The following is a 26,467-nucleotide window of genomic DNA, read 5'->3' on the forward strand; positions in this document are numbered from 1 at the left end:
GAATATGATTATCACAAATCATTAACTGACAAAGTATTTGAGATATTATGTTCAACAAAGCATTGTTTTTTCTGTTCAGTTGGAGTCTTTGAGATTTCCATGATTTGCTCATTAAGATTGGTTTTAATTTAATTTGATTTTGGCGGTGGGCAAGACACTGTCTCAACGGGCTAACGGCAATGACAATGAGTAATCTTTTTTTGTGCTCCATGAAACAGAAGACAAAATGCATATACCCCCTTCTTATAGGTATTCAACATGTGACCAAAAAAAAAAAAGTCAAAACCACTGGGTATTTTAATAGGTGAGTTTAATTGAGAAAAAGTAACAAAATCATTTTATAGATCTACATGCAATCGCTAGGAAGTTTAACCTTCAAAAAACACATTGAAGGGCTGTGTTATCTTATAAAAGACAAAACAAAAACCACCAAGTAAAATAATAAAAAAAAACTGCTTAAGACTGCTGGTGGCAGCGGGAAATTTTAAATCTATATATATATATATATATATATATATATATAAATATATATATACATATACATATATACACACACACAACACGAAATAATCAATCTTCACAACTGCACACAGAATAGAGCTCATTTGTCTCAAATTCCCACAGGGATAATTTAGACACCACAAGCTGATGCCATTTGAACATGCTTTACACTTTACAATATGAAAAAGACCTGTACAGATAGTACTGTGAAACAGACCGACAATTCCATCAACTCAGACTGATGTATTTAAAAAAAGAAAAAAGCCTCCAAAAGCTATCAGTCACATTTTTCTAACACTACAGCTGGGTCCATGTCCTGCAACTGTTTCAACATAGGCCCTTGGACACCTGAAAAGGCTGGATCTAATTTTATTTTAACCATGCAAAGTGACTTTAAGTTCTGATGATTGCTGAACCAGACACAGGTCTTTTTGCTGTTTGAACTATTTTGGGTCTCACCGCATTCTGTTACCTTAACTGGTCTCATCAAATTTTGCTCAGATTTGTTAGTCTGCTCCAAGAATTTCAAGAAAGACATTTCAAATCCCATTGGTTTAAAGGAAGCCAGAGGCACACTCTTAGTCTCTTCTGGGATTATTGGAAGGCATGGGGAGGTCTGCATTTCCTCCTTGCAGTGAATCTCGGTAGCCTTGGTTGGGCAAATGACTTTTTTGGGCTTGACAAAATTTTCGGTGAATTTCCTTGGTCGTCCTCGTTTACGTTTTAGTACCACAGGTCCATCAGAGCTTTTATTATTTGATAAATTGGTGTTAAACAGAGTAACTGGCATCTCTGCTGGGCTCCTTCTGCGTAGGACCGGCTTTGAATATTCATATTTCGCTTCGTCCACGATGGAGTCTGTTGTCTTCTCAGTGTCCGACTGTTCAGAGGTGTTTTCGGATTTGGAGTCATCACTCCTGATGGAACGACATTTCTGTCTAGAGAATTTTTTGCAGAATATAAAGTGACTCCTGTGCTGTTCCAAATACTTTTCCGACAGTCCGTGTCCAATGTAATGTTTGAGTATGCTCTTTTCAGACTTCATGACGGATGTGCAACCTTTGATCATACAAGGATACTGTAGCGGACATTTCTGTGTGCACAATGCAGATGCATCCACTTTAGACTTCAAAGAAGGTTTTCCATATTTAAGCCAATGTTTGCTTTTTGACTTGTCTACCTTCTTCCTGTCATGAGGTCTCTGGGGAATCTTTTTGTTACTCTCTATGTTTTCTTTCCCATTACTTGTTTTGGTAATTTGGTAATGTGAAGATGTTGAGTTTTGCTTCATCTCATCCTCTTTTACTTGCTTATTTTGTACTTTAAGCTGGTACAGCTCCTGATGTTTTTTCATCATATGTCTAAGCATATTTGACTTTGTGGCATAAGAGCGATCGCAACCTTCAATTTCACACTTAAATAAAACTTGTAATTGTTCAGGTTTCGCAAAGTTTAGGTCTTTATGTTGTTCTTTAACATGACTTTTATATTTTCTGAAAGCAATAAAGGTTTCTGTGCAGCCCTGGTGACCACAAGCAAACCTGTTAAGTCTGATTCCAGACAATAGCGCATCCACTTCATCGTCTGTAAATTCATGCAACTGGAGATAATGTTGGAAGAGGTTGGGAATTTCTTGAAAAACACAGCAGCAGTCTTTGACCTGACATCTGAATTCGGAAATCTGCAACAACTCTGCCTCTAACACTTCTTTACCATGGTCTGTAAGTTCGCCTGCTTCATCACTTTCGTCATGCTCCTCACTCACGTCCAGTGCTGACAAAGCAGACTGGTGCACAGCCCTATAGTGGAGGATCAGATTCTGCTGGATCGTAAAGGCTGCCTCACAGTCTTGATGGACACAGCGATATGGTCTGTATGGACTCATCACATCTCCAGATTTTGGTTTCTTCCCTTTAGACTTCCTGATGGTGTTTTTATTTGGTTTAACCACTGTTTGCATCTCGAAAAGACCACTTTCATGAGTTGGTGGAGCTTCACGTGTGGCAGACAAATCATGGAATAGAGGAAAATGTTGACTCTCTGCATGGACTCCAGGCAGGTTTCTTTGCTGTTTTGACCCATGTTCAGATGATATCCCTGCTTGTGTTGACTGGTAGCTTGTGAAGGTCTGAGCCCTTGCAGGTGTAGTATGTTCTAGATTGTGCATGGGGACAGCTTTCAAGGGCTGAATAACTGAGCAGTGATTATCACCTTCATATTTATAATTAGTTATAGTTGCATTGGCACAGGGAACATATGTCTGACATATCTTTGAACCCTGAAGAGGACACATATGGGTGCCATTATCTAAAACTGAATGGTTACCTGTGGTAATTGGAGCTATTGTAACCTGGCTTACACTAACAGACTTTTTTCGACTAGCATTAGATACTTCAGCTTTAGCAAGCCTTCTTTTTACATCCAAGTCTGCAATTTCCTTATTTGATAATTTGTGAGCTGTCCGGTAATGAATACGAAGGTTTGAGTTTCGAGTAAAGGCTTTTGGACATTTTTGACACTTGAAAGGAGCGTATTGTCCATACCTTTTTTTGACTACATTAACCATTTCTAGTGTGTAGTTGTGTGTTTTAGAGAGATGCTTCCACAGTGCATCACTGGAAATGGAACTAAATGTGCAGTTTTTGTTCTCGCAAGTAAATGGTTTAACGTCAAGAGATGTTGATGCCACTGAAGTTTGGGATGTCACATCGGAGGATATAGACGAGCTGTTTGTATCAACCTTATATTGTGTTAAACTTGTCAACTGATTAGATATGTCTTTGACTAAGTCAAGCTTTTCAAATGCACATTGAATTTCTGTCATCCACAGCTGCTGGGTGGCTGACAACTCTGAAGGTCCAGGATCCACATCAGTTGCTGTAGCAACTGGGGGGCTCGGTAGCTCTATGTGCATTCTGGGAGTCTCTCTGAAATTGGTAAAGCTTTGTGCGTTTAGTAGGTCTTCAATTTCACCAGAAAATTCTGGAATAACTGGAGATTTTCTAGTCAGAACGTGGCCTTGAGGTGTTGAATGACTCATGGCATTGTGAGACAAGTTCTGAAATCCAGAATTATTGGAAGGACTACAAACTGAGTTTGAAGCTTTTAGATTGCCATTTGCAGGACAAACGTTTCTGCGTTGAAAGTCACCAGCCAAAATCTGTTCACGCAGTCGCTTTTTGATATCTTTATCAGTAGTCTTTACTGGACTCATGGTTTGCATTCCACTTGTTATTGCTTGACTAAGGTGAAAATCAGGTAACATTTGCTTCACTGAGTTTGAACATCCATCTGGAGTTGAGATAGTTCTCTTAGAGGGATAACTTTCATGAAAAATTAATTCAGGAGTTCTGCTGATCTTGGGAGTATTGCCTAGGAAGGCAGTAGCAGAGTTCTCTGTGAGGACATCTGAGATAGGTGGATCAGAGAATTCAATCCCAGGAAACCTGTCCATGGGAGAATGGGTTGCACCGTATGAATTGGCTGCCTGCTTCAGCTGGACAGTTTCTGTATGTTGTATAACTGAGGTACCAACTAGACGCTTACTTTCTTCATGAGAAGCACAGCTGTTTTGGAACAATGGTTGGGCCTCAGGTGGAGGAACAAACTGATCAGACATACTAGATTCTGCCATAAGCTGTTTGAGAATATTGTTACTTGACTGACTATTTTCATATGTTGGCAGGTTATTTTGAGGATATTGAGGAGTGGGATAATGTTTTGTTGCTGAGGAGCAACCAGTTACGATCTTGTCAGGCTTCTGATACAAAGAGACACCATTGTAAAATGGTTGTGACAGGGAGGTTGTAACTGTTTGCTCTGAATTTAGAAGATCAAGAAATGATTGGGATACATCTGTGTTTATTTCTGACTCTTGATATGGTTTGCAAACTGTTCGCTTGGACAAATGACCACCAAGAGATCTAGGATTATCAAATTGTCTGAAACACCTTCGACAAACAAATTTTCCATCCTTGATTATTGCAGGCCATTTGGTTCTTGTATGTTTTCTGGCTTGCTTTTGAGTGTCAGGACGTTTTTTAGAGATGGCAGAGCGACACTTAGGGTGGACAGTTCTGCTGTTTTGCTTTGCTGCCACAATGGAAAAATCAGACAGTTCATGACTTGCCTTTGGCTTGGTTTTCCCTGGAGTCTTGGAGCGTGGGACTAAACTGCTTTGCATCTGTGAAGTACAGGGATGAGAGGCTGTTGTATGTTGTGACAGCTCCACTGATCTTTGAATGCATGAAGTAGTAGTAGACTGGAATCTACCACCAAACTGTGGCGTCAAGGACTCTGGCTGGTTTATTTTCGATCCCATTACAGAGCATGAGGAAAGGCCAAGAGGGAAAACAGCACTAGTAGAATCAATCTCTGACATCACTCGCTGATTAGATATGAATGTTTGGGAAGAATTAAAGTGAGGACCAAATTCACTTTCAGCAGCAACAGGGTTTTGAGCCTTTGAAACTTGAGACTGTGGCGTTACTGGACTTTGGTCAGCACCTAACTGAGGAAGGACAACAGGGTTCAAAACATTTTCCATTAGAAGTGAACTGTTTGGATTTTGTGAAAATGTGGGGACATGTGGGATTACGTATTGAGAAGCTGTACTTGTATTAAGACAATGCTGTGGCTGAATAATATTCTTTCTTTGAACATGATGGCTGGCCTGCTTCCTCTGTAGTGAGGACACTGAACTCAAAGGTCCTGATGAGATGTTTGGTGCTGCAATGCGGCTTGTTCTGATTTCAGTCCGAGCAACTTTCCATTGCTCATAGAAATCTGGGTGAACTGCTTTCATGTGCTTGGAAACACTTCTATAACAGCTGTAGTTTTTTGTACATGTTCCAAATGCACAGTGAAACCTCTCTCTCTGCCCTGTGGGGGGAGCTGTAATATTTGAGGGAGTAGCAAAGTTCTCCTGGTTGCCCTCAGTTAGTTGTTGAGGGTTTACCTTTAGTGGAGGTGATTGTAACATTGCTGAATCTGTAGAAATGTGGGGCAGTGATACCGCTAAACTATTCCTACAAGACACAGGCCCTTGCTGTGTAGGTAACATAAAGTTATGGTTAGATTTGTAACTTATTACATCCGTATTTAATTTGCTGTTGAGTGTGTGGGGCAGACTTTGTAAAAGCTGTCCTACACTGGCTTCAAACTGATGTACCGGATGATAATTTTGAGGGGGAATCTTGCAATCTAATGACTGATGACCAACCTCATCCTTCACTTTGTTGGAATCAAGTAAATGAGAATCCACAGACTGAATTAGGAAATTATTGGAACTGTTCATGTTGCTGGTTGGAAACATTGATTCCGGAGGTTCTGGTTTAAATTGGCATCCATCCAAGGTATCCGCGTGTTCTTGTGAAGTCTCCAGAAAACTTTGCATTCTCATAAATTCTCCAGGAGTTGGATACACAGATGTATTAGAATTCAAGATTTTCTGGGCTTCTTCTTCCTTAACAGGAAACTGACTGGACAGTATTTGCTCACCACGTGAAGAACCTGGCTGTGTATTGGCTGACGGCTGTGAACGAGGTGGACTTTCTTGATCCTGGTTAACATGGTTCTCTAGATGCAAGTCTAGCTGTTGTTGAGAATGAAACACCTTTCCACAGCCCAGAGCTTTACAAGTAAAGGTTTTGTAATGATGTGCCTCATGGTCGTAGAGTTGAAAAGGGGCGTTAAAGATTTTCCCACAATTTGGAAACATGCATCTAGCCTTGAAAACTGAATGTGTTTTCTTATGAATGAGGAGCTTGGTGTTTGACAGAAAACTTGCCTTGCAGTTTAACTGTATACATATATAAGGTTTTGCACCACAGTGGACTTGTAAATGATCATTAAGATGAGTGACACTGATAAAGTGGCGACGACAGTACTGACAAACCACCTTGTTGCTCTGCAGTTCAAGAAACGTTTTTGCTTCTTCATTGTCCCCATGACCTTTAACATGTGCAATGAGGTTTTTGAAAAACTTAAAGCTTCTCTTGCATTTTCCAACAGGGCACACATTGTCCTCATTAATATCTACATCACGCCTATCCACTTGTGGCTGAACTCTTTGAACTACAGCACTGTTCTGTTGCTGTATCTGATTGTGTGCTTTGGCCTTTAATATTGCAATGGGAGGCACAGCCATTTTGGAATTAACCAATGCTTTGTTGGTTTTCATTGCAGTCAGCCTTTCCTTGCAAGAAAGTTTAACATGTGACGTTACATGGGGAAGCAATGTGTCTTTTGATGTAAATGTTTGAACACATATTGGGCAAGTATATATTCCACTGCTGAGATGAATCTGAGCATGTCTAACAATTCGGTGACCGAGAAACTCTTTGTCGCAGAGCACACAGTACTGCATGTAGGCCTGCCAGTTTCTAAAACGGGCAGATACAAAGCCCTTTTCCCTCAGTTTCTTCATTTCTCGATTTTTTTGCTTTTTATCTGTGACATCTTGAAGTTGATATGTGCCACTGACTGTGTCGTCAGGGATATTGTTCAACTCCTTTAGACTCACATAGTCTTCCTCTTCCTCTGTGTTCTCAGAATCATTTAGAGAGTCAATGGATGAAACGATTGAAGCCTCATTACCCATTAGTGACAGACAATGACGTTTCAGTGTTTTCCAATCCCAGAACTCTGGGTCAAAATGCCACTGGGTCTTTAAAACCAGTAGGAGCTCACAACGTAGAGAGTTAGGAATGGGCATATTTTCCTCTTCTAGTTTTTGATCTGGTTCATTGTAAAGTGTTTCCACAACATAGTATGAATCCACCGTGGGCTCCAGAAGGAACTCTGTTAGTTGGCATGCTCTCTTAACTTCCAGATCAGCAGGAAGCATACAGGAAATTGTTTTACACACTGTGGCCTTTCCTTTGTCATCCTTCGATGTGATCCGTAGAGCCATTATGCACAACTCTATACACACTGGTAGGCCAATGTGGGTTATCTATAAAGGAAGAAAAAGCTCAGTCATTTACATTAGTCAAATACATGAAACTTAGTCAACTAACCAGTCATTAAAACAGTTGCAAAGGCAAACATATCCTTATAAGGATGGTAATAAATGAAAATGTCAAAATACAAACACTGCGACTTTTAAATTATTTGGGTGAGCTCATTCTTAGGGACAACCAACTGACCTCTGACTGGATGACCTTGATGAGGAACAGGATGTGGTACACAGATTTAGATAAGACTGACATCTGTCGACACCTATCAAGGAAGGTGTGGTCTGATGGCTCTAATCGCTTTAGCAACTTACTCCAAAACAGAGTGAGCTCCCTGTTTTGTAAATAGGGAAACAATACATGAAACTCCGTAAATTCAATGATAACTCCTGTTCAGTATCTTTACACCACGTACCATAATAGGGAATTTAATGCTCTCTTACCAAGCACAGTATGTGTCTCCTTGGAGAAGCTGACGTGTTAGAAAGGCTGAACATAAACTGAAGGCTTCACTGTCATCTCCATCTGATTCTAGGTTGCAAATCATCTCCAAAGCTTCATGACAGTCCTCCTTCGAAAGCTGAACACAAAGATCACAGTGACAGTCCAAGTTTTTGTGAATGGAAACAATATATTTAATTGAGAGTAAAAATTTTTTAATAAAAACTTTCAGTTGTTTTTTTAACATTCTACAAGTTAAAAATGTTCTTTTAGATGTAAATCCCCACCCCACTAATTTTTTCCATCAGCTACTATTTTTTAAGATACTTAATCAACACATAGGAGGACATTTGCAATACAAACTTAGTTTAGACCTCATACTTAGTGATTTGAACTCAATACAATTTGAGACTTAAAATGTATATGGAATTAGAAATATTTTAAAAAGCATAAAATCATAGATCAACAAGAAAAACTTAAAGCAGACATTGTCTTTCTTCAGAAAACCATCCATTCATGAATCTATCTATCTATCTATCCATCCGTCCATCCATCCATTTTCTTCCGCTTATCCGGGGTTGGGTAGTGGGGGCAGCAGCCTAAGCAGAGAGACCCAGACTTTACTCTCCCCAGCCACTTGGGCCAGCTCGTCCGGGGGAATCCCAAGACGTTCCCATTCCAGCCGAGAAACATAGACCCTCCAGCGTGTCCTGGGTCTTCCTCTGGGCCTCCTCCTAGTAGGACGTGCCCGGAAAACCTAACCAAGGAGGCGTGTCCAGGAGGCATCTTAACCAGATGCCCGAGCCACCTCAACTGGCTCTTCTCGACGTGGAGAAGCAGCGCCTCTACTCTGAGTCCCTCCCGGATGACCGAGGTTGTCACCCTATCTTTAAGGGAGAACCCACATACCCTGCGGAGGAAACTCATTTCGGCCGTTTCTATCCGTGATCTCGTTCTTTCGGTCATGACCCAAAGCTCATGACCATAGGAAACCCATGAGGGTAGGAACGTAGATCGACCGGTAAATTGAGAGCTTCACTTTCTGACTCAGCTCTCTCTTCACAACGACAGACCGGTACAGCACCTGCATCACTGCTGACGTCTATCGATCTCCCGCTCCGTTTTTCCCTCATTCGTGTACAAGACCCCAAGATACTTGAACTCCTCCACTTGAGGCAACCCTCACCGGAAACCAGTCCGACTTAGTGCCGGCAATGCGGACCAAGTTCTGACACCGGTCATACAAGGACCTAACTGCCCGTATCAAAGGGCCTGGTACCCCATACTCTCAGAGTACCGCCCACAGGACTCTTCGAGGGACACGGTCGAACGCCTTCTCCAAGTCCACAAAGCACATGTAGACTGGTTGGGCGAACTCTCATGCACCCTCCAGGAACCTGCTGAGGGTGTAGAGATGGTCCAGTGTTCCACGGCCAGGCCGAAAACCACACTGATCTTCCTGAATCCGAGGTTCGACTAGAACCCCCGAATAAACCTTACCTGGGAGGCTTAAGAGTGTGACCCCTATAGTTGGACCACACTCTACGGCAGAAAGGAGTAGCTACTTTAATTAATAGCAGAAAACAGTTTACATGCAAAGACAACATATTTGATCCAGATTATTTAATTATTAACAAATATAAAAAGACTGGTGCTCTAACTTTTATCTTTACTGGATTTTGAATTCAGACGGACACAGCACTTGTGGTGGGAGAAGATTTTAACCTCACTCTAAACACAGAGTTAGACAGGCTCAGCAGATCATCTGCACTTCGTAACTTGCAGTCAGTTAATACAATAAAAGCAGTAAATGGATGATTTAGGTCTGTGCAATGACTGGCGCTCATGTCACCAATCAGATAAGAAATTTACTTTTTTCTTACTAGTCCACCACTCTTGACTCCCATATGGACTTCTTTCTAATCAGGCACAAATTCATCCCATCTACTTTAGCAACCACTCACCAGTAACTATGATAACAGAAAAACCATTAACCATACTTATAAAACTTTGAAAGTTTAACACATCATTACTTAAAGATTTCACTGTGTTCTTTGAGAGAGAGTGGACAGAGTTTTTGAAAATAAAGTATCAACCTATTATCTCTTCTGCTGTTTTCTGGAAGGCAGCAGAAGTTATGTGCGGCACAATGATTTCTAATTTATCATATAGGAAGAAAGAAAAAACATCTGAAGTGGAACTAGACCAGAAAATAAAAGACTTAAAGATGACTAATTCTACATCCAAAAAAGAAAATGTGTTAAATGAAACAAGAAAACTAAAATTAGAACTTAATAAAACAATTGAGGCAAGAATACAATTCCAACTACAGCACTTAATCAAGTCAGAGGACTCCAAAGTGCTTTACAGTACATTTAGTCAACCATCCACCCATTCATACACACATTCACACTGACAGTGGTAAGCTACATTGTAGCCACAGCTGCCCTGAGTCAGGCAAACAGAAGAGAGGCTGCCATACAATCAGCCCCGCCGAGCCCTTTGACAACCACCAGCCCCGCCGAGCCCTTTGACAACCACCAGCAGGCAAGGTGGTTGAAGTGTCTTGCCCAAGAACACAACAAACGAGACAGATAGAGCAAGGGTTCGATACAATTCTGACATAGACTGATTTTTAAGTCAAGTTAACCCTAACAAATTAAATGAGCAGAAGAAAGTGGTTCTGGAGTTACCTTTAGCAGCAGGTGAACTCCATGCAGCAGTGAAAAGTATGCATAATGTCAAATCTCCACTTTCTACTTTATGGCTTCCCTGCAGAGTTCTACAAAGAATTCTGACCACTGCTGGCCACCACCTTCCAACGATGCAGATTTGAAATTGTCCTCAAAATGTTGGCCACAAGGCTTGAAAAGATAATCCCGTGTTGGGCCAGCCATGCGTTGGCCCAGCCATGGATGGAGAGCAATATCTGAACTACAGGAAAAAAAGAGTGGTAGAACGCCGAATCACAGAAAGCACCACATTAACCTACTTTCAGGACAGCCCAGGACGGCTCATCCAGGGCAGCAAAAGGGGAGACCATGCGAGAGGATGTCTGACTGCCGTCTGAGTTAGACTACTTCGAAACTGGAAGCTTTCCCTCCTCCCAGCTGCTAATGAGAGCAGCCGCCACAGCTCCCATGTTCATCGCCCACCATTCAACTCACTGCCCCTTTGGACCTCCTGTCCACCTGTCCTTCAGAACGGTTTACATAACAGGTTGCATCTGGACAGAGAAAATTAGTTTAGGATAAAACAAATTCCTAAACCAAAATATTGTTTGTTCCATTGTGCTTTCTTTGGTTTTGGTGCTAAAAGATTAAGTATGTGAGTGCTAGCAAGCTACCTGATAAGCTAACACTAACAGCCATTGGGCAAGAGTGCAAACAGGCCTCTAAACTTTAAGCCTAGTTTATTTGTTTTGGTTTATGTTTTCAAGTTACAACAAACTTTATTTAAATGAGTGGTTTAAACACAGATCGGCCGTAAAGCGCCGCCAGCGGTCATACGTAACATTAATATTTGTATTGATACTTAAAAGTACATGTGGAAATAAAAAGGATTGCTACAATAAGCTATGTCCTTCATTTTTAGTTTAACTGCCAACTCCGAATGTGACATCATCGTGTCGACTATCCACTCATTCGCTATTTTGTGAAAGGCAATAAACTTTCCTCGCCACCAATTTCTATAGACCAGGACTCCATTCAAAAATTATCCACAATGGTGGCTGGTTAACAACAATAAAAACCAACTGTCTGAATGGTTATTGATTTCTAATTTGGCCAATAATATTTTCTTTAAATATTTTATCAAAATGATGACTGCTTCAAACAACATTAAGAATCAATTGTCCAAAGGTCATTGATGTTATGTCTGATTCAGCAAAACATACTTTAAAAAAAGTACTTCCTTAAAATTGATTTCAACAATATTTATTTACCCTTCTGATTTGGATCGTGAACTGGTTGTTTGAACACATACAAATTGCGGTTCTTAATCAGTTTAAAACTAATTTGGCCTTTTTAAAAAAAATCCTCAAGACAAACCTGTTCTTAAATACACAAATACACATTGAACTGTAATATCACTGCATCATTTTAATGTTTATAGTTTGTTTGTTCCGTATTACTTTGCCCATTTTTCTATTTTTTCTCATTTTTGCTTAGTAGTGTTATTAAGTGTTAACAGCCTAATTAAAGAGTTTGTTGACTATAATATTTTTATTGGAGTTGGATTATTTCTATTAATTACTTTGGAATGTTGTTTGTGTTTACCTCTTTCATCTACTGTTCCATAATACTGTGCAGCTCTGAGTTGGTATTCACAGGACAATATCTGACAGACTGAAAGCTGCTTTGTAAATTATTCCTGATCAGAATCACAATTTGTTAGCCTGACTGAAAATGTAATATCTAACTTTATTATTAATTTTGTTAATTGTTAATTACTAGTTAATTACTAAACATAGGAACCGTTTCCATTTCAAGCAGACGCTCTGCCCAGGCATTAGGCTGAAAACAGCTGTCTGCCACGCAGCTTACTCAGTCCACCAGATCTGCCAAACTTACTGGCGTATTAGGCGTACGCCACCGTTTTTCAGAACGGGTCACATTGAAAGATTGTGTCTGGTCAGAGAATATCATTTTAAGAAAAAACAATATAAATATTGTTTTTATCTGTGTTTTGCTTTTTCAGAATTAACTTTATTGACCAAGTTTGTGTGCACAAACAAGGAATTTCGCTTTGGTTTCCATTGCTCACAGCGTACATTAACATCAACCCAAACAACAAACACGTGTAAAATCACTTTAAAAAAACAAAAAGGACAAGGAGCAGTATGCACAACTGTGTTTTTTTAAATATAGATAAGAGGGAAGGCCAGTTGTGATGGAGTAGTATTTGTTTTTGTTTCTAGCAGGGTATCTGACTACCTTGGCTGTAAGGTGTTCCTTGTGATTAACAGAGAGACAAGCAGGGGAAAGAAACTGTCCCTGTGGCAGCTCATATTTGCCTGTGTTGACCTTCAGGTGATACATCACCAGACGTCCAAAGAACTTCATCACCACAGAAATCAAAACAACAGGCCTGTAGTTATTTACACTGGTGATGGTGCGTTTCTTACGGACCAAGAGGATGGTGGAGTAATAAACAAAGGAACCCATCAGGACCCGAAACCTTCTTCCCATTCAGATGCTGTAAGAGCCTATTAAAAAGGGACATATCATGCAAAATCTATTTTTTAGCCCCTAAATACATGATGATGTGTACTTGGAGTCTGTAGTAGTGCAGAAAAGTTGGATTTAGTCTGCAAATGCTGCGTAGATATCTTTATATTCTGTTTGGGTCATATTATTTAGTTTGTTCAGTTTGCTCCATCTTCAATTATGTTTTTGAACTGTTACGTCACAGTATTTGCTAATTTATTTGTTACTGATATGTAATTCGGCAAATAATACTTAATACAAAATATAATTTTTTATTAATATTTTATTTTACCCATCTGAGTTGCATTGTAAACTGGTTGTTGGAACCCATTCAAAGTTTTGTTCCTATTTAGTCTTAAAACTAATTCAACCATATTACAAATTTACACATTAACAATTTACATATCAACACATAATAGCTGTGTCAGGGGCTACATCCTTCGAGGGACTGGTCTATGTGGACCAGGTCCTTCAAGGGCCGCAAAAATAAATTAAATACATTCCAGATGTGAAAGGTCACCATAAGGATCTGAATTAGCCAGCACAAATGCTATTGCTGGATCTTACCAGAGCCTAAATCAGAGTAGCATTTTTCTAAAAACCAAAAATTTTGCCAGTGAAGAATTCATCTCAAGCTAACATAAACCATGTACATTTTTGTTCAAAATAATATGTTTAAAGATGTGAGTATGGCTCAAAATCAATCAAACTATGAAGAAAATGTATTATTATCCCTATGAATCCCTAAACTAACATTTACTTGTAACCACTATTTCTGAGAACTGTTTCACATATGTGAAACAGCATTTTTGAGGTTACCCAATAAATCCACAATCAAGATGCTTGCACCACCATGCTTCACTTCATAGTGTACTGTAGCTTCAATTCAGTTTCTGGGGGTCATCTGTCAGGGACCCAAAAAGAACAGTCTTAACTTCAGTCCGCAAAATGTTTCACTATTTGTCAGTTGATGTGTTCTTTAGCAAAGTGTATCCTCTTCAGCACAACTTTTTATTTTATTTTTTTTTTTTAACAGTGGGACTTTGAGGGGGCTTCTTGCTAATACATTACACTACTCACAAACAATTAGGGATTTTTGGCTTTGACACGGAGACGGAAACAAAAAGGAAAAAAGAAGAAGCAAGAAAGAGAGAGAGAGGTCGGGCAAAAAGAAAAAAGGGAGAGAAGAAGAAATGAATGGATGAAGAGCGCAGATAAATTGCTCATTCTCATTGCAGATGTCAGAGCTAACAGCAGAGCTGTTTTAAATGACAGAAATTTCAGTGGAGCCTGATCTAAGGGCCCAAATGGGGCTTTAACTAGTGCGTGCAGGCCCAGCGCTAAATCCCACTGAGGAACTAGTGGGCGTGACACTGGTCTGTGTCTGCCCACAGCCTTTTAGAAACCGCTTCATCAGTGGCTGTTGTGTCCCCAAAACCTTCATGACAGGAAGAAATAGCTGCAGCATAAGTTTTAATTGCGCTGAAAGCTAAGTTCCTGTTCATCAGCTGCTGGAGAAATGATAATATGCAGGCCAGTGGACATGAAATGGGATCCACGCCTTTTGTTGCACACCGATGCTGAAAAGCTTGCACCACCTCCTGCGGGAGGCCGAGCTTCTCTAAGCGCTCCCATTCAGCGGCCAGACTCAGAGACGCTGGCCTATCTCCGGGTAACTCCTGATCGCCCCTCCTGCTTAGAGGATCCTGCCACCGGCAGCCTGACGGCACCTGCTGCAGATTTGGGAACCACGAATGCCTGTGCGCTCGGGGGCTACGAGGATCACTGATAGCTGTTCTTCGCGAACCAGGTCTAAGAGCCACTGGATCAGCGGAACCAGAGAGAAAGCGTAAAGGGGCATTATTAGCCACGGTCTGTGAGCAAAGGCGTCTACTCCTAATGGTGGATCCTCCCTCGGACTCAGTGAGAAACACAGCTGGCACTGTGCGTTCTCCCGTGTAGCAAACAGATTCATTGCTGCTCTGCTGAATCTGCTCCAGATCTGACAGATCAGATCGGGATGGAGGCTCGAGTCTCTGTGCCGGGGACCCCCCCTGGACATGATGTCTGCTCCTCTGTTCAGGACGCCGGGGATGTACACTGCTCTGTCGGAGCGCAGTTTTGTGCACGCCCAGCACAGCAGCTGCCTGCCAATGTTCAGCAGCTGAGCAGAGCGCACACCTCCCTGGCCATTTATATAGGCTGCTGCAACTCTGTAGTCTGTGTGGATCAGAACGTGCTGATCCCGCAGCAGAGGAGCGAAGTGCTGTGTCACCTTCCACAGTGTGAAGAGCTCCAGCACATTTATGTGGAGAGACATGTGGTCTGTGCTCCCACCACCTGAAACTGACAAGTCCCTCCCCACCCTGACAGTGATGCGTCTGTGAACACTGAGACGTGTGACGCAGGTCTGCTGAGGGGAAGTCCCTCTGACAGATTGAGGGGATTTCCCCAGTGGTCGAGGTCGGCTCCCACTGAAGGAGGAACAGAGATTATGCGCGTTTTCTGGCGAACAGGATCTATGTGCAGGCATCATTGCCAGCAGTCACGTAACTGACAGGACTGTCACTATGCTGTGAGGTTTGACACAACGGAGAAGCGCCAACAGTGCGTCTGCTCTCGGCTTTGATAATCGAGCTCTCATTGTGACTGAGTTTAACTCCACTCCGAGATAAACGATCGTCTGGGACGGAAGAACTGAGCTTCTCCCCCAATTTATGGAAAACCCCAGTTTCAGCAGATGTTCTGCCAACTTCCTGGTCTGCACAGCTCCTTCTTCTCTGGACCGAGCCAGTAAAAGCAGATCGTCCACATAAAACAGGACTCTCATCCCTACCGTGCGCAATTATTCCAGCGTTGTTTCCATACATTTGAAAAAAACGTGCGAGGAGCAAGAGAGTAGCCGAACGGCAGGCGTTGTACTGATATGAAATCCCTTGGAAGGAGAAATGCAGATACTTCCTGTGTTTGGGGATGATGGGGATGTGGAAAAATGCATCCTTCAGATCTATGGAGCGCCTGTCTGATTGTCAGCATGTGGAATTGTCTCTCCATAATTGATTTGTTGAACAGGGACAGATCGAGAATTGGTCTCATTCCCCCCCGGGACTAGGAAATAACGGGAATAAAGGCCCGTGTTTTTCTCTCTGTGAGGAACCCTGGAAATCTTGCAGTTCTGACTGGAGAGCGGCGCTCTGATGTGGGGATGACAGGACCGTCTCTATAATCCCTCTGAACAGAGGAGGGTGGGTCGCAAACTGCAGGGTGTAACCCTTGCTTATTAGCCGATCCATCCACCTGTCCAGGGAACGTGCCCTCTGCCATTCTGAGTAGTGCTCTATGAGCGGGCGCGCATTTGCCAGCTGTGCTGTGGTTCTCAGGGACACCAAGAGAGAGTTTGTGTTTTATTTCAAAACATTTTCCCACATATTTAAAGTCACACACATTCCCCTCAAGAAGTCATTTCCTGGGCTGTCTCCTCCCCCCATCCCGCGGCTGATGCTGACGGGCTCTGGGCAAACGCTGAGCCACGGGTTGCCGTACAGGGAAAAACTGCTGAGGCTGAGAGGAGGAGGTTGACGCGGGGCACCACGGGAGGCTGCAGCAGCGGTGGTTTGCCTCTACTGCTGACGCTGGCCCTGGCGATCCTTCCAGCGGCCAGACAGAGGAGGGATGCGCGAGTCGGGCTGTGGCCGCACCAGATGACGAACAGTCTCTGAGACCTCATCAGTTTTCTGTGACTTCTCCAGGATGGTCTGGAAGTTGGGGCCGAACAGTGCATCTGGAGTGATGGGACCTTTACGCATGTCCTTCTGTAGATCCTCTGGCATCAATGGTGAAAGACGGAGCCAATTGGCTCTCTGGACCAACGATGACCAGGCAGCAATGCAGGAAGAACACGCAGCTGAAGCCGCACACATGTTCAGGATGGCATCAGCGGCCTTGCAGATAAAGCTTTTCAGCTCTTCTGGCAGGTCAGCTTCCTCCACCTTTTAGGAGATACCAAACGCTAATAAGGCGGTGTTGTTCATAGCCGCAGCCGCCTGGAAGCGCATTGGTGGGCGCGGTCAGAGAACTTCATGACCAGCTGATCATGTTTGGAGGGAGGGACAGGCCGCGGTTTAATGAGCCTGGACGTTTTCACTCCAAACGCCTTAGCAAGGCTGAGGTCCAGAGGGGAACAGAGAGAAAACCCTGCTCTGTAAAACCGTCCACTCTGGTGATAGGCGCTAAGGTGGAAACTGGCGCCTTTAGCTTGGTGGGCTCATCTGCAGCCTAGGTCAGGTGTGTCATCGCAACCGGGAAATGAGGCCATATTGGGTCTGAGCGACAGGGTGGAGCGGAATAAACCTGCCTGCCAAATCATTCGATTGAGCAGGCTGGGAGACGGAAAGTCCCTTCACGCCAGCTGCCTCCTGGATAATGCTAGGTAGCTCCAGGAGCGGTGCCCCGACAGCTGGGAGCGGGGTTGTCGCGGACATCGGAAGACCTGAGGCGCTGAGCGTCCGCATGTAGCGGGACTGCTGCTACAGACGTCCTCGCGGCTGGAATCTTCCGATTCCCGCCCAACATCAAAAAATGAGATAGCTTCGTCCAGCAAGTAGCGGTCCGCAATGGGGAACGCCTCCTCATCAGCAGCCTTGAAAAAGGCTACTCTCCTCCAGCGGGAGGAGCTCGCAAGAGCGACAGGAAGGCTGAAGCGACAGGGTGAGGTCAGAGTGCTGAGGACTGAGGCAACCTTCACAGATGGCGTGCGGGTCGAAGCTGAGGATGTAGCCGGTCTGACAAGACCAGCACAGGCGGATGGTGTTGAACATAGCTCGTGAAGTTAGTAATCAGTGCTCTTAAGCTGTTGCTGAAGAAAAAATGGGATCCGTAGGCCCGGTCTCACCGTAATTTATACGGACCGGGGTGGGGCCCACACAGCAGGTGGGCGTGGACTAAAGTTTTCTGTGCTGCGCGCGAAGGGATAAACCCACTAGCGATGAGCTTGAAGGGCGAAGCCTATACGAAATAAAACATATCAGAATCAGCTTTATTGCCAAGTTCGTACATACAAACAAGGAATTTGCCTCCGGTACACTTTGCTCTTTTGTTCTGTTTTTGCATTACAGAATATACAAATTTACAATGTACAATATACACATATCTAATAAAAAAGGTGCATTTGCAACATCTGTATGCTGTTGTTCTGTACTCTATTGAATGTTCATCAGAGAAACAGCCTGGGGGAAGAAACTGTCTCTGTGGCGGCTGGTTTTAGGAAACAGGGCTCTGTAGCGGCGGCCTGAAGGTAAAACTCTAAACAGTTTATGTGCAGGGTGTGTGGGGTTTGCAGAGACCTGTATAAGTCCTGGATGGAGGGAAGGTCAGCTCTGACTATTCTCTCTGCAGTCCTGATTATTCGTTGCAGTCTGGACCTGTCCTGTTTTGTGGATGAACCAAACCACACTGAGATGGATGAAGACAGGACAGACTGAATGATGGCAGTGGAGAAGATGACCAACAGCTCCTGTGGAAGGTTGGACTTCTTGAGTTGCCTCAGGAAGTACAGTCTCTGCTGGGCCTTCTTTCGAACAGTGTCTATGTGTGAAGACCATCTCAGGTCCTCAGAGATGGTGGTTCCTAAGAACCTGAAGTGGTCCACGGCCGATACAGTGTTGTTGAGGATGGTGTATGGGGGTGGTGTTCTCCGAAAGTCCACCACCATTTCCACAGTCTTGAGTGGGTTCAGTTCAAGGTAGTTCTGACCGCACCAGTGTACCAGCCGATCCACCTGCTGTCTTTATGCAGACTCATCACCGTCCTGGATCAGTCCAATGACAGAGATGCCGTCTGCAAACTTAAGGAGTTTCACGGACAGGTCCGATGAGGTGCAGTCATTTGTGTACAGAGAGAAGAGGAGTGGGGATAGAACACACCCCTGGGGGGCACCAGTACTTATTGATCTGGATCGGGAGAAGATGCTCCCCAGTCTCACCTGCTGCTGTCGGTCCGTCAGGAAGCTGTTGATCCACTGACAGGTGGAGGCTGAGACGTTGAGCTGGGTGAGCTTCTGGTGGAGGATGGTGTTGAAGGCCGAGCTGAAGTCTACAAACAGGATCCTGGCGTACGTCCCTGGGTGGTCGAGGTGTTGCAGGATGAAGTGTAGACCTAAGTTAACAGCATCATCTGCCGACCTGTTTGCTCGGTAAGCAAATTGCAGGGGGTCCAGCAGGGGGCCTGTGATGTCTTTCAGGTGCTTCAACACCAGCCGCTCAAAGGACTTCAAGATCACAGACGTCAGGGCTACAGGCCTGTAGTCATTTAATCCTAGGATGGTGGGTTTCCTGGGCACTGGGATGATGGTGGATCGTTTGAGGCAGAAGGGAACCTCACAATTCTCCACTGACTTGTTGAAGATCCGGGTGAAGATCGGAGCGAGTTGATTTGCACAGTCTTTCAGGCATGATGGGGAGACGTTATCAGGTCCTCCAGCTTTCTTTGTTTTCATGCGCTGAAAGAGCCTGTTTACCTCTTCCTCGGAGATATAACAGCAATTTTACCGAAATGTGCACGGTACTAATGAATGCAAGATTTGAATTTGGTGGTAACTGCGGCACAATATAGAACATCTGTGTATCTGTTAACACCTGAATCTAAACACCTGTAGGTATAAGTCTGAGCGCGTTTGTGTATATAAGGTTTTTAAATGTAAATTGTACTCAGCCATTATAAGACCGCAGCAGTTCACCCAATGGCTCGGGACTGCTGCACTATCTGATAATAATAAGGCTGGAATATGCTGTAGGGATCAGGGAAACAGCGCTAGGCTGGTTTAAATCTTGTTTGTCTAACAGATTCCTGTTTATGTAAATGATAAATCATCTTTAAACTCCAGCATAGGATAAATTTTTTTTTATGCTGATGATACTCAGCTTTACTTATCCATAAATCCTGATGAACCAAACCAGTTAGATAGACTACAAGCTTGTCTTGAATACATAAAAACTTGAATGACTTTACATTTTTTGCTTCTAAATTCAGACAAGACAGAAGTTGTCGTCTTTGGACCGGAGTCTTTGAAAAAACAACTGCTTAGTCAATCACTTAACCTGGATGGCATTACATTGACCTCCGGTAATAAATTAAAAAAACCTTGGTGTTATTTTTGACCAGGACATATCATTTAAATCCCATATTAAACAGGTTTCTAGGATTTCCTTCTTTCATCTCCGGAACATTGCCAGAATTAGAAATATCCTGTCCAGGAGTGACGCTGAAAAACTAGTCCATGCATTTGTTACTTCAAGGCTGGACTATTGTAATTCTTTACTATAAGGATGTCCACAAAATTCAGTTAAAAGCCTTCAGCTGATTCAAAATGCTGCAGCAAGAGTTCTGATGAAAATTAAAGAGAGATCATATTTCTCCTATTTTAGCTTCCCTTCATTGGCTCCCTGTTAAATCCAGACTAGAATTTAAAATTCTCCTCCTCACATATAAAGCCCTTAATGATCTAGCTCCATCATACATCAGAGATCTGATTGTTCCATATGTTCCTAACAGAGCACTTCGTTCTCAGAATGCAGGTTTACTGGTGGTTCCTAGAGTCTCTAAAAGTACAATGGGAGGCAGATCCTTTAGTTATCAGGCTCCTCTCCTGTGGAACCAGCTCCCAGTTTTAATCCGTGAGGCAGACACCCTGTCTACTTTTAAGGCTAGGCCTAAAACTTTCCTTTTTGATAAAGCTTATAGTTAGAATGGCTTAGTTTATCCTGAGGAGCTATCTCTGTAGTTATGCTGCTATAGGCTTAGGCTGCTGGAGGACATAATGACCACTTTCACCCTCTTCGCTACATTCTCATACTACACTCCAATTGTGCATTATTTGCTGTTAATTCAACTTTTAACTTTATGTTCTCTCTCTTTTCTCTTCCTAGAAGATACACCTGGCCTGACTCTGTGTCTACCTGTGACACCTTTCTGGAGGGGGGCATCGTCCAAGCATCTGCTGTCAACAACTTAATGCTCACCCTCTACTGATGATCCACTTGGCCCTGCCTTTCAATGTTTAACCCTTTCTCTCTTCTAGACATAGCTACTGACTGAGCTTTTACTGTGATTAATTATATGTGATCTCTTTCAGACTCTAACCTTGAAAACTGGCTCAGAGTTTATCTGTTCTTTCTTTCTAGATGAAACGACTAAAGGAGCTACATCCATTAACATTTACTTTTCCTTCCCATAGAAAGTACTCCTGGATCAGTGCTTCTTTGTTCTCTTTGTGTCTGCTCTGTTCTCTCAAACCCCCAGTCGGTCGTGGCATATGGCCGCTCACACTGAGCCTGGTTCTGGTTCTGCTGGAGGTTTCTTCCTGTTAAAAGGGAGTTTTTCCTCTCCACTGTCGCTACATGCATGCTCAGTATGAGGGATTGCTGCAAAGTCAACACCAGTGACTGTCCACTGTCTCTACATGCTCATCCAGGAGGAGTGAATGCTACAAGTCTCTGACTCGATGCAATTTGATGGGTTTCCTTAGACAGAAAAACCTTTTATCCAATGTGAATAAATAACTGAATCTGACTGCACTGTTCAATGGAGGATTAATTGGAATGTATGAACCTGACTTTGTGAATTGTCTTGAGATGACATGTGTTGTGAATTTGTGAATTGGCGCTATATAAATAAAACCGAATTGAATTGAATCCTGAGGGGATTCCGCCACCCTCCAACCAGGTTCCACACGGGGACTGGTTGCAATTGAGGATTGGCCAGTTGAGGACTTGGAAGCCAGGTTGATTCGTTTGATTTCTGATGTTCTTTGTTTGACATTGTACATAGTTTTTGTTCTGTTCTTTGTTACTTTCCTGACAACTGACAGAAACTGTATGACGTGCGACGAGCATTTAGTATCTTCAAGTTGATAGCAGAACATGACCGTAAGGATTAACAGTAAAACTACATGGATAGTTTGACGGTAGTCGGCTATAATATAAAAAGGGACTGGGAAGTCCAATATACAGAAAGAAAATTCGACACCAACTTAAAGCTTTACACTGTTCAATTGTTATGCTACAAGAGACACATATGTCTGAGGCTGAACACCTGAAATTAAGGAGAGACTGGGTGGAACAAATATACAGTGCATGTCTTGATGAGGGAGGAAAAGAGGGGCCACCATTTTAATTAGAATTAATGTTTTTATTAATACCGAAAAAGTACTGAAGGATAAAGAAGGAAGATATATCATGGTAATTGGCACGATTGGGGAAAACAGATTTACACTTATGAACCGAATGAGGACTGTCCAAATTAAGAAAATAGCATCTACGTTGCCAGAAGAAGGGGAGGGAATCATAGTGGTTGGGGGAGATTACAATTGTGTATTAAATTCAAATACGGATAGACTACCAGCTGAGAAGGGACCGAGAGCCAGAAAAATCAGTCACCGTTTCAGGAATAATGGATGCACTGGGCTTGGTGGACAGAGACTACACATATAGGTACCAGGTTTATGGGAGATATTCCAGATTAGACATGTTTCTTGTTTCAAAGGCAGATGTACATAGAATGACAGAATGCGAGATAGAACCCATAACGTTGCCGGATCAATGCCCTATTAAGAATAAAATAAACCTGGGCCAAGAAAAGCATTTCAAATACTGGACACTTAATGTCTCAATAATGAATGATCCCCTAACCAAACAAGAATTACAGGACAGGCTTAAAGAATACCTTGAAATAAACGATAGCGGAGATGTCACAACATCTATTATGGGATGGTGCTAAGGCTGTTATGAGGGGACATATAATTCAAATTATATCAAGATTGAAAAAACAAAGAGAGCACAGGATAATTAAATTGGAGACTGAAATAAGGAGGTTAGAAAAAGAACATAAAGTAACGAATAAAATGAATACAACGGAATTGTTAAAACAGGAGAGAGGGCAATTAAATGATGTACTCACATATAAAGCAGAGGAAATGCTCAGATTTGCAAAAAGAAAATATTATGAAATGGGTAATAAAGCAAGTAGGCTGTTAGCTTTCCAGCTACGAAAAGCTCAGTGACCACACAACCCACAAACTCAAAATGTGTACATTTCTGACTAAAATACATTACTGAATGACTCCATTTGTTACATGTTGGATTCATGTTAATGTGTTTAAAGACAGCTTTGAGCTTCAAAAAGTATATAAAAAAGTCTCATCAGGAATCTCACGACTCCCCCTGCAGTACCTACACCTTAAAGACCCTGTTCAAGACCCCCGTCTTAAAACAATCTGTTTTCAGTGAAGCTCAAGAGGCAACAAGGACTGCATATATTTAAAAGTCTGCACAATTACTACAAATTGACTGTTTAATGTAGCTGACTCCATTGTGAGGTCTTGCTTTTTACAGAAAAACAGCTGTTTTAGAACATTCACTTCTAGCTTCCAATTCTTCCACCACTATTAATAGGCTTCCTTTTATCCTCAAGGAAAAATTGTGGTGATCAATGCAGTCAAAATTGCAAAGCCAGGATAGTCTCTCAGACATAAGGTTGACTCGAACACCACCTACAGGTCCTTCTCAAAAAATTAGCATATCATTAAAAGGGTCTCTAAACGAGCTATGAACCTAATCATCTGAATCAACGAGTTAACTCTAAACACCTGCAAAAGATTCCTGAGGCCTTTAAAACTCCCAGCCTGGTTCATCACTCAAAACCCCAATCATGGGTAAGACTGCCGACCTGACTGCTGTCCAGTAGGCCACTATTGACACCCTCAAGCAAGAGGGTAAGACACAGAAAGAAATTTCTGACCAAATAGGCTGTTCCCAGAGTGCTGTATCAAGGCACCTCAGTGGGAAGTCTGTGGGAAGGAAAAGGTGTGGCAGAAAACGCTGCACAACGAGAAGCAGTGACCGGACCCTGAGGAAGATTGTGGAGAAGGGCCGATTCCAGACCTTGGGGGACCTGCGGAAGCAGTGGACTGAGTCTGGAGTAGAAACATCCAGAGCCACCGTGTACAGGCGTGTGCAGGAAATGGGCTACAGGTGCCGCATTCCCCAGGTCAAGCCACTTTTGAACCAGAAACAGCGGCAGAAGCGCCTGACCTGGGTTACAGAGAAGCAGCACTGGACTGTTGTTCAGTGGTCCAAAGTACTTTTTTCGGATGAAAGCAAATTCTGCATGTCATTCGGAAATCAAGGTGCCAGAGTCTGGAGGAAGACTGGGGAGAAGGAAATGCCAAAATGCCAGAAGTCCAGTGTCAAGTACCCACAGTCAGTGATGGTCTGGGGTGCCGTGTCAGCTGCTGGTGTTGGTCCACTGTGTTTTATCAAGGGCAGGGTCAATGCAGCTAGCTATCAGGAGATTTTGGAGCACTTCATGCCTCCATCTGCTGAAAAGCTTTATGGAGATGAAGATTTCATTTTTCAGCACGACCTGGCACCTGCTCACAGTGCCAAAACCACTGGTAAATGGTTTACTGACCACGGTATCACTGTGCTCAATTGGCCTGCCAACTCTCCTGACCTGAACCCCATAGAGAATCTGTGGGATATTGTGAAGAGAACGTTGAGAGACTCAAGACCCAACTCTCTGGATGAGCTAAAGGCCGCTATTGAAGCATCCTGGGCCTCCATAAGACCTCAGCAGTGCCACAGGCTGATTGCCTCCATGCCACGCCGCATTGAAGCAGTCATTTCTGCAAAAGGATTCCCGACCAAGTATTGAGTGCATAACTGTACATGATTATTTGAAGGTTGACGTTTTTTGTATTAAAAATACTTTTCTTTTATTGGTCGGATGAAATATGCTAATTTTGTGAGATAGGAATTTTGGGTTTTCATGAGCTGTATGCCACAATCATCCGTATTAAGACAATAAAAGACCTGAAATATTTCAGTTAGTGTGCAATGAATCTAAAATATATAAATGTTAAATTTTCATCATGACATTATGGAAAATAATTAACTTTATCACAATATGCTAATTTTTTGAGAAGGACCTGTATATATATATTTTCAAGAAATCTGTTTGAACTTGCTTACCTCCTCCATGAGTTGATCTTTTTCTAAAATGCCACAGAGGCAGACAAGGTATAACTGCTTGAAATCCCCCTTTGTTTGGAAGGCAGAACATTCAGCGCTGCTCTTTGCCAGAAGTGCAGCCTTTTTTAACTGCTTTTCCTTCATCAGCTGCTTCACTCTCATTTTCAGCAAGACAGGGCCCTCCTGCTCCAGGAACACTTCAACTGAAAAAGTTCAATCATACAGTAAGGTTCCAATTTTACTTTTAAAGCAAGTTTACACTTTTTTGCAACAGCAAAGCACTTTTCTTTTATGGAATGTGAGGAACTACTGATGATGTTCCTGCCACAATACAAAATGAGCTTTATGCAGTAACGAAAAGTCAACTTAGTCTACTGCAATACACACAGTTGAAGTTTACAGTCAGTTTACATTTAATGGTAGGACTACTACAATTTAATTCAATAATACTTTACTAATACCAACAGGAAATAAAATTTTGTAATAAGTTCTTTTAAAGTCAGTACAGGTGGAAACGGCTGTGAGCAGAAAGGATCTCTGGTAGCTGTTTGTATGACAGCAGAACTGAAGATGCTTGTTAATGAAAACACACAATTTCATGAAGAGCACGATCGGGATTTTCCATTATTCATTTTATAAAGTATAATTTTTTCCACAATAATCACTAGAGGCTCAAGAGCAGACATCAGAACAGTCAACCTTCTTCATCAGCTTGTTCGCTTTTTTTTTTTAGGCGGTCCAGCCAAACAGTTGCACCGCCCTCATCTGGCCCAAGCTTTCCTGTCACACCTCAGATGTTATACCACTCCAGTCATGAATCCTACTGCTTCCCCATCAGCGACTTCATGGTGGTAATCCCTTTCTTAGCCTATTGTCTGTGTGTAGAACTCAGATTAATAGGTAGGCTGAAATTGTACCAGAACAAGGAGGACACCTAGTAGTTTACTTATCGGCATGTAGTTGGAATTTGAAGATGTCATGATACAGCTGTTTAAACAAACCCACACTCAACAACAGGCTCTGAGGCTTCTTGATATTCAGTGTAATAGAACGCTACAGAAGATCGTTCCTACCCATAGCCATCACCATCTACAATGAGACTCGTGTATAGTTTGAGTTACAACTTTTAAAACATTTTTTTAATACACTGAATGTTGTGTGCACAAATACATATTTCACAAACGTATGAATATAAACATAAGTTTCTGTCCTCTGCTCTTCACATTTTCTGAACTTGTAATGGCCAAACACTGGATATTTACTAGGCCTGTACAATATATCTCAATATATAATTTGTTATTGCAGTGTCACTGTACACAGTGAACATATCATGAATTTC

At 42.5% G+C, this 26,467-nt stretch overlaps 1 protein-coding gene across 1 annotated transcript in view; it reads right to left on the reverse strand.

Annotated features, from left to right (window-relative positions):
* Positions 1–293: 293 nt before the first annotated feature.
* Positions 294–26,467, reverse strand: part of znf292b (zinc finger protein 292b) — a 38,596-nt gene continuing 12,422 nt past the window's right edge. Inside the window, exons 5-8 of the mRNA XM_047388025.1 lie at positions 25,129–25,331; positions 7,901–8,037; positions 7,650–7,791; positions 294–7,456 (exon numbers count right to left, since the gene is read on the reverse strand). Of these exons, the coding sequence (XP_047243981.1) occupies positions 779–7,456; positions 7,650–7,791; positions 7,901–8,037; positions 25,129–25,331 (7,160 nt within the window). The 3' untranslated portion in view covers positions 294–778. The remainder of the gene's footprint in view (positions 7,457–7,649; positions 7,792–7,900; positions 8,038–25,128; positions 25,332–26,467) is intronic.

The sequence above is a fragment of the Girardinichthys multiradiatus genome, chromosome 15, assembly GCF_021462225.1.
Source record: "Girardinichthys multiradiatus isolate DD_20200921_A chromosome 15, DD_fGirMul_XY1, whole genome shotgun sequence".
Classification (NCBI taxonomy): Eukaryota; Metazoa; Chordata; class Actinopteri; order Cyprinodontiformes; family Goodeidae; genus Girardinichthys; species Girardinichthys multiradiatus.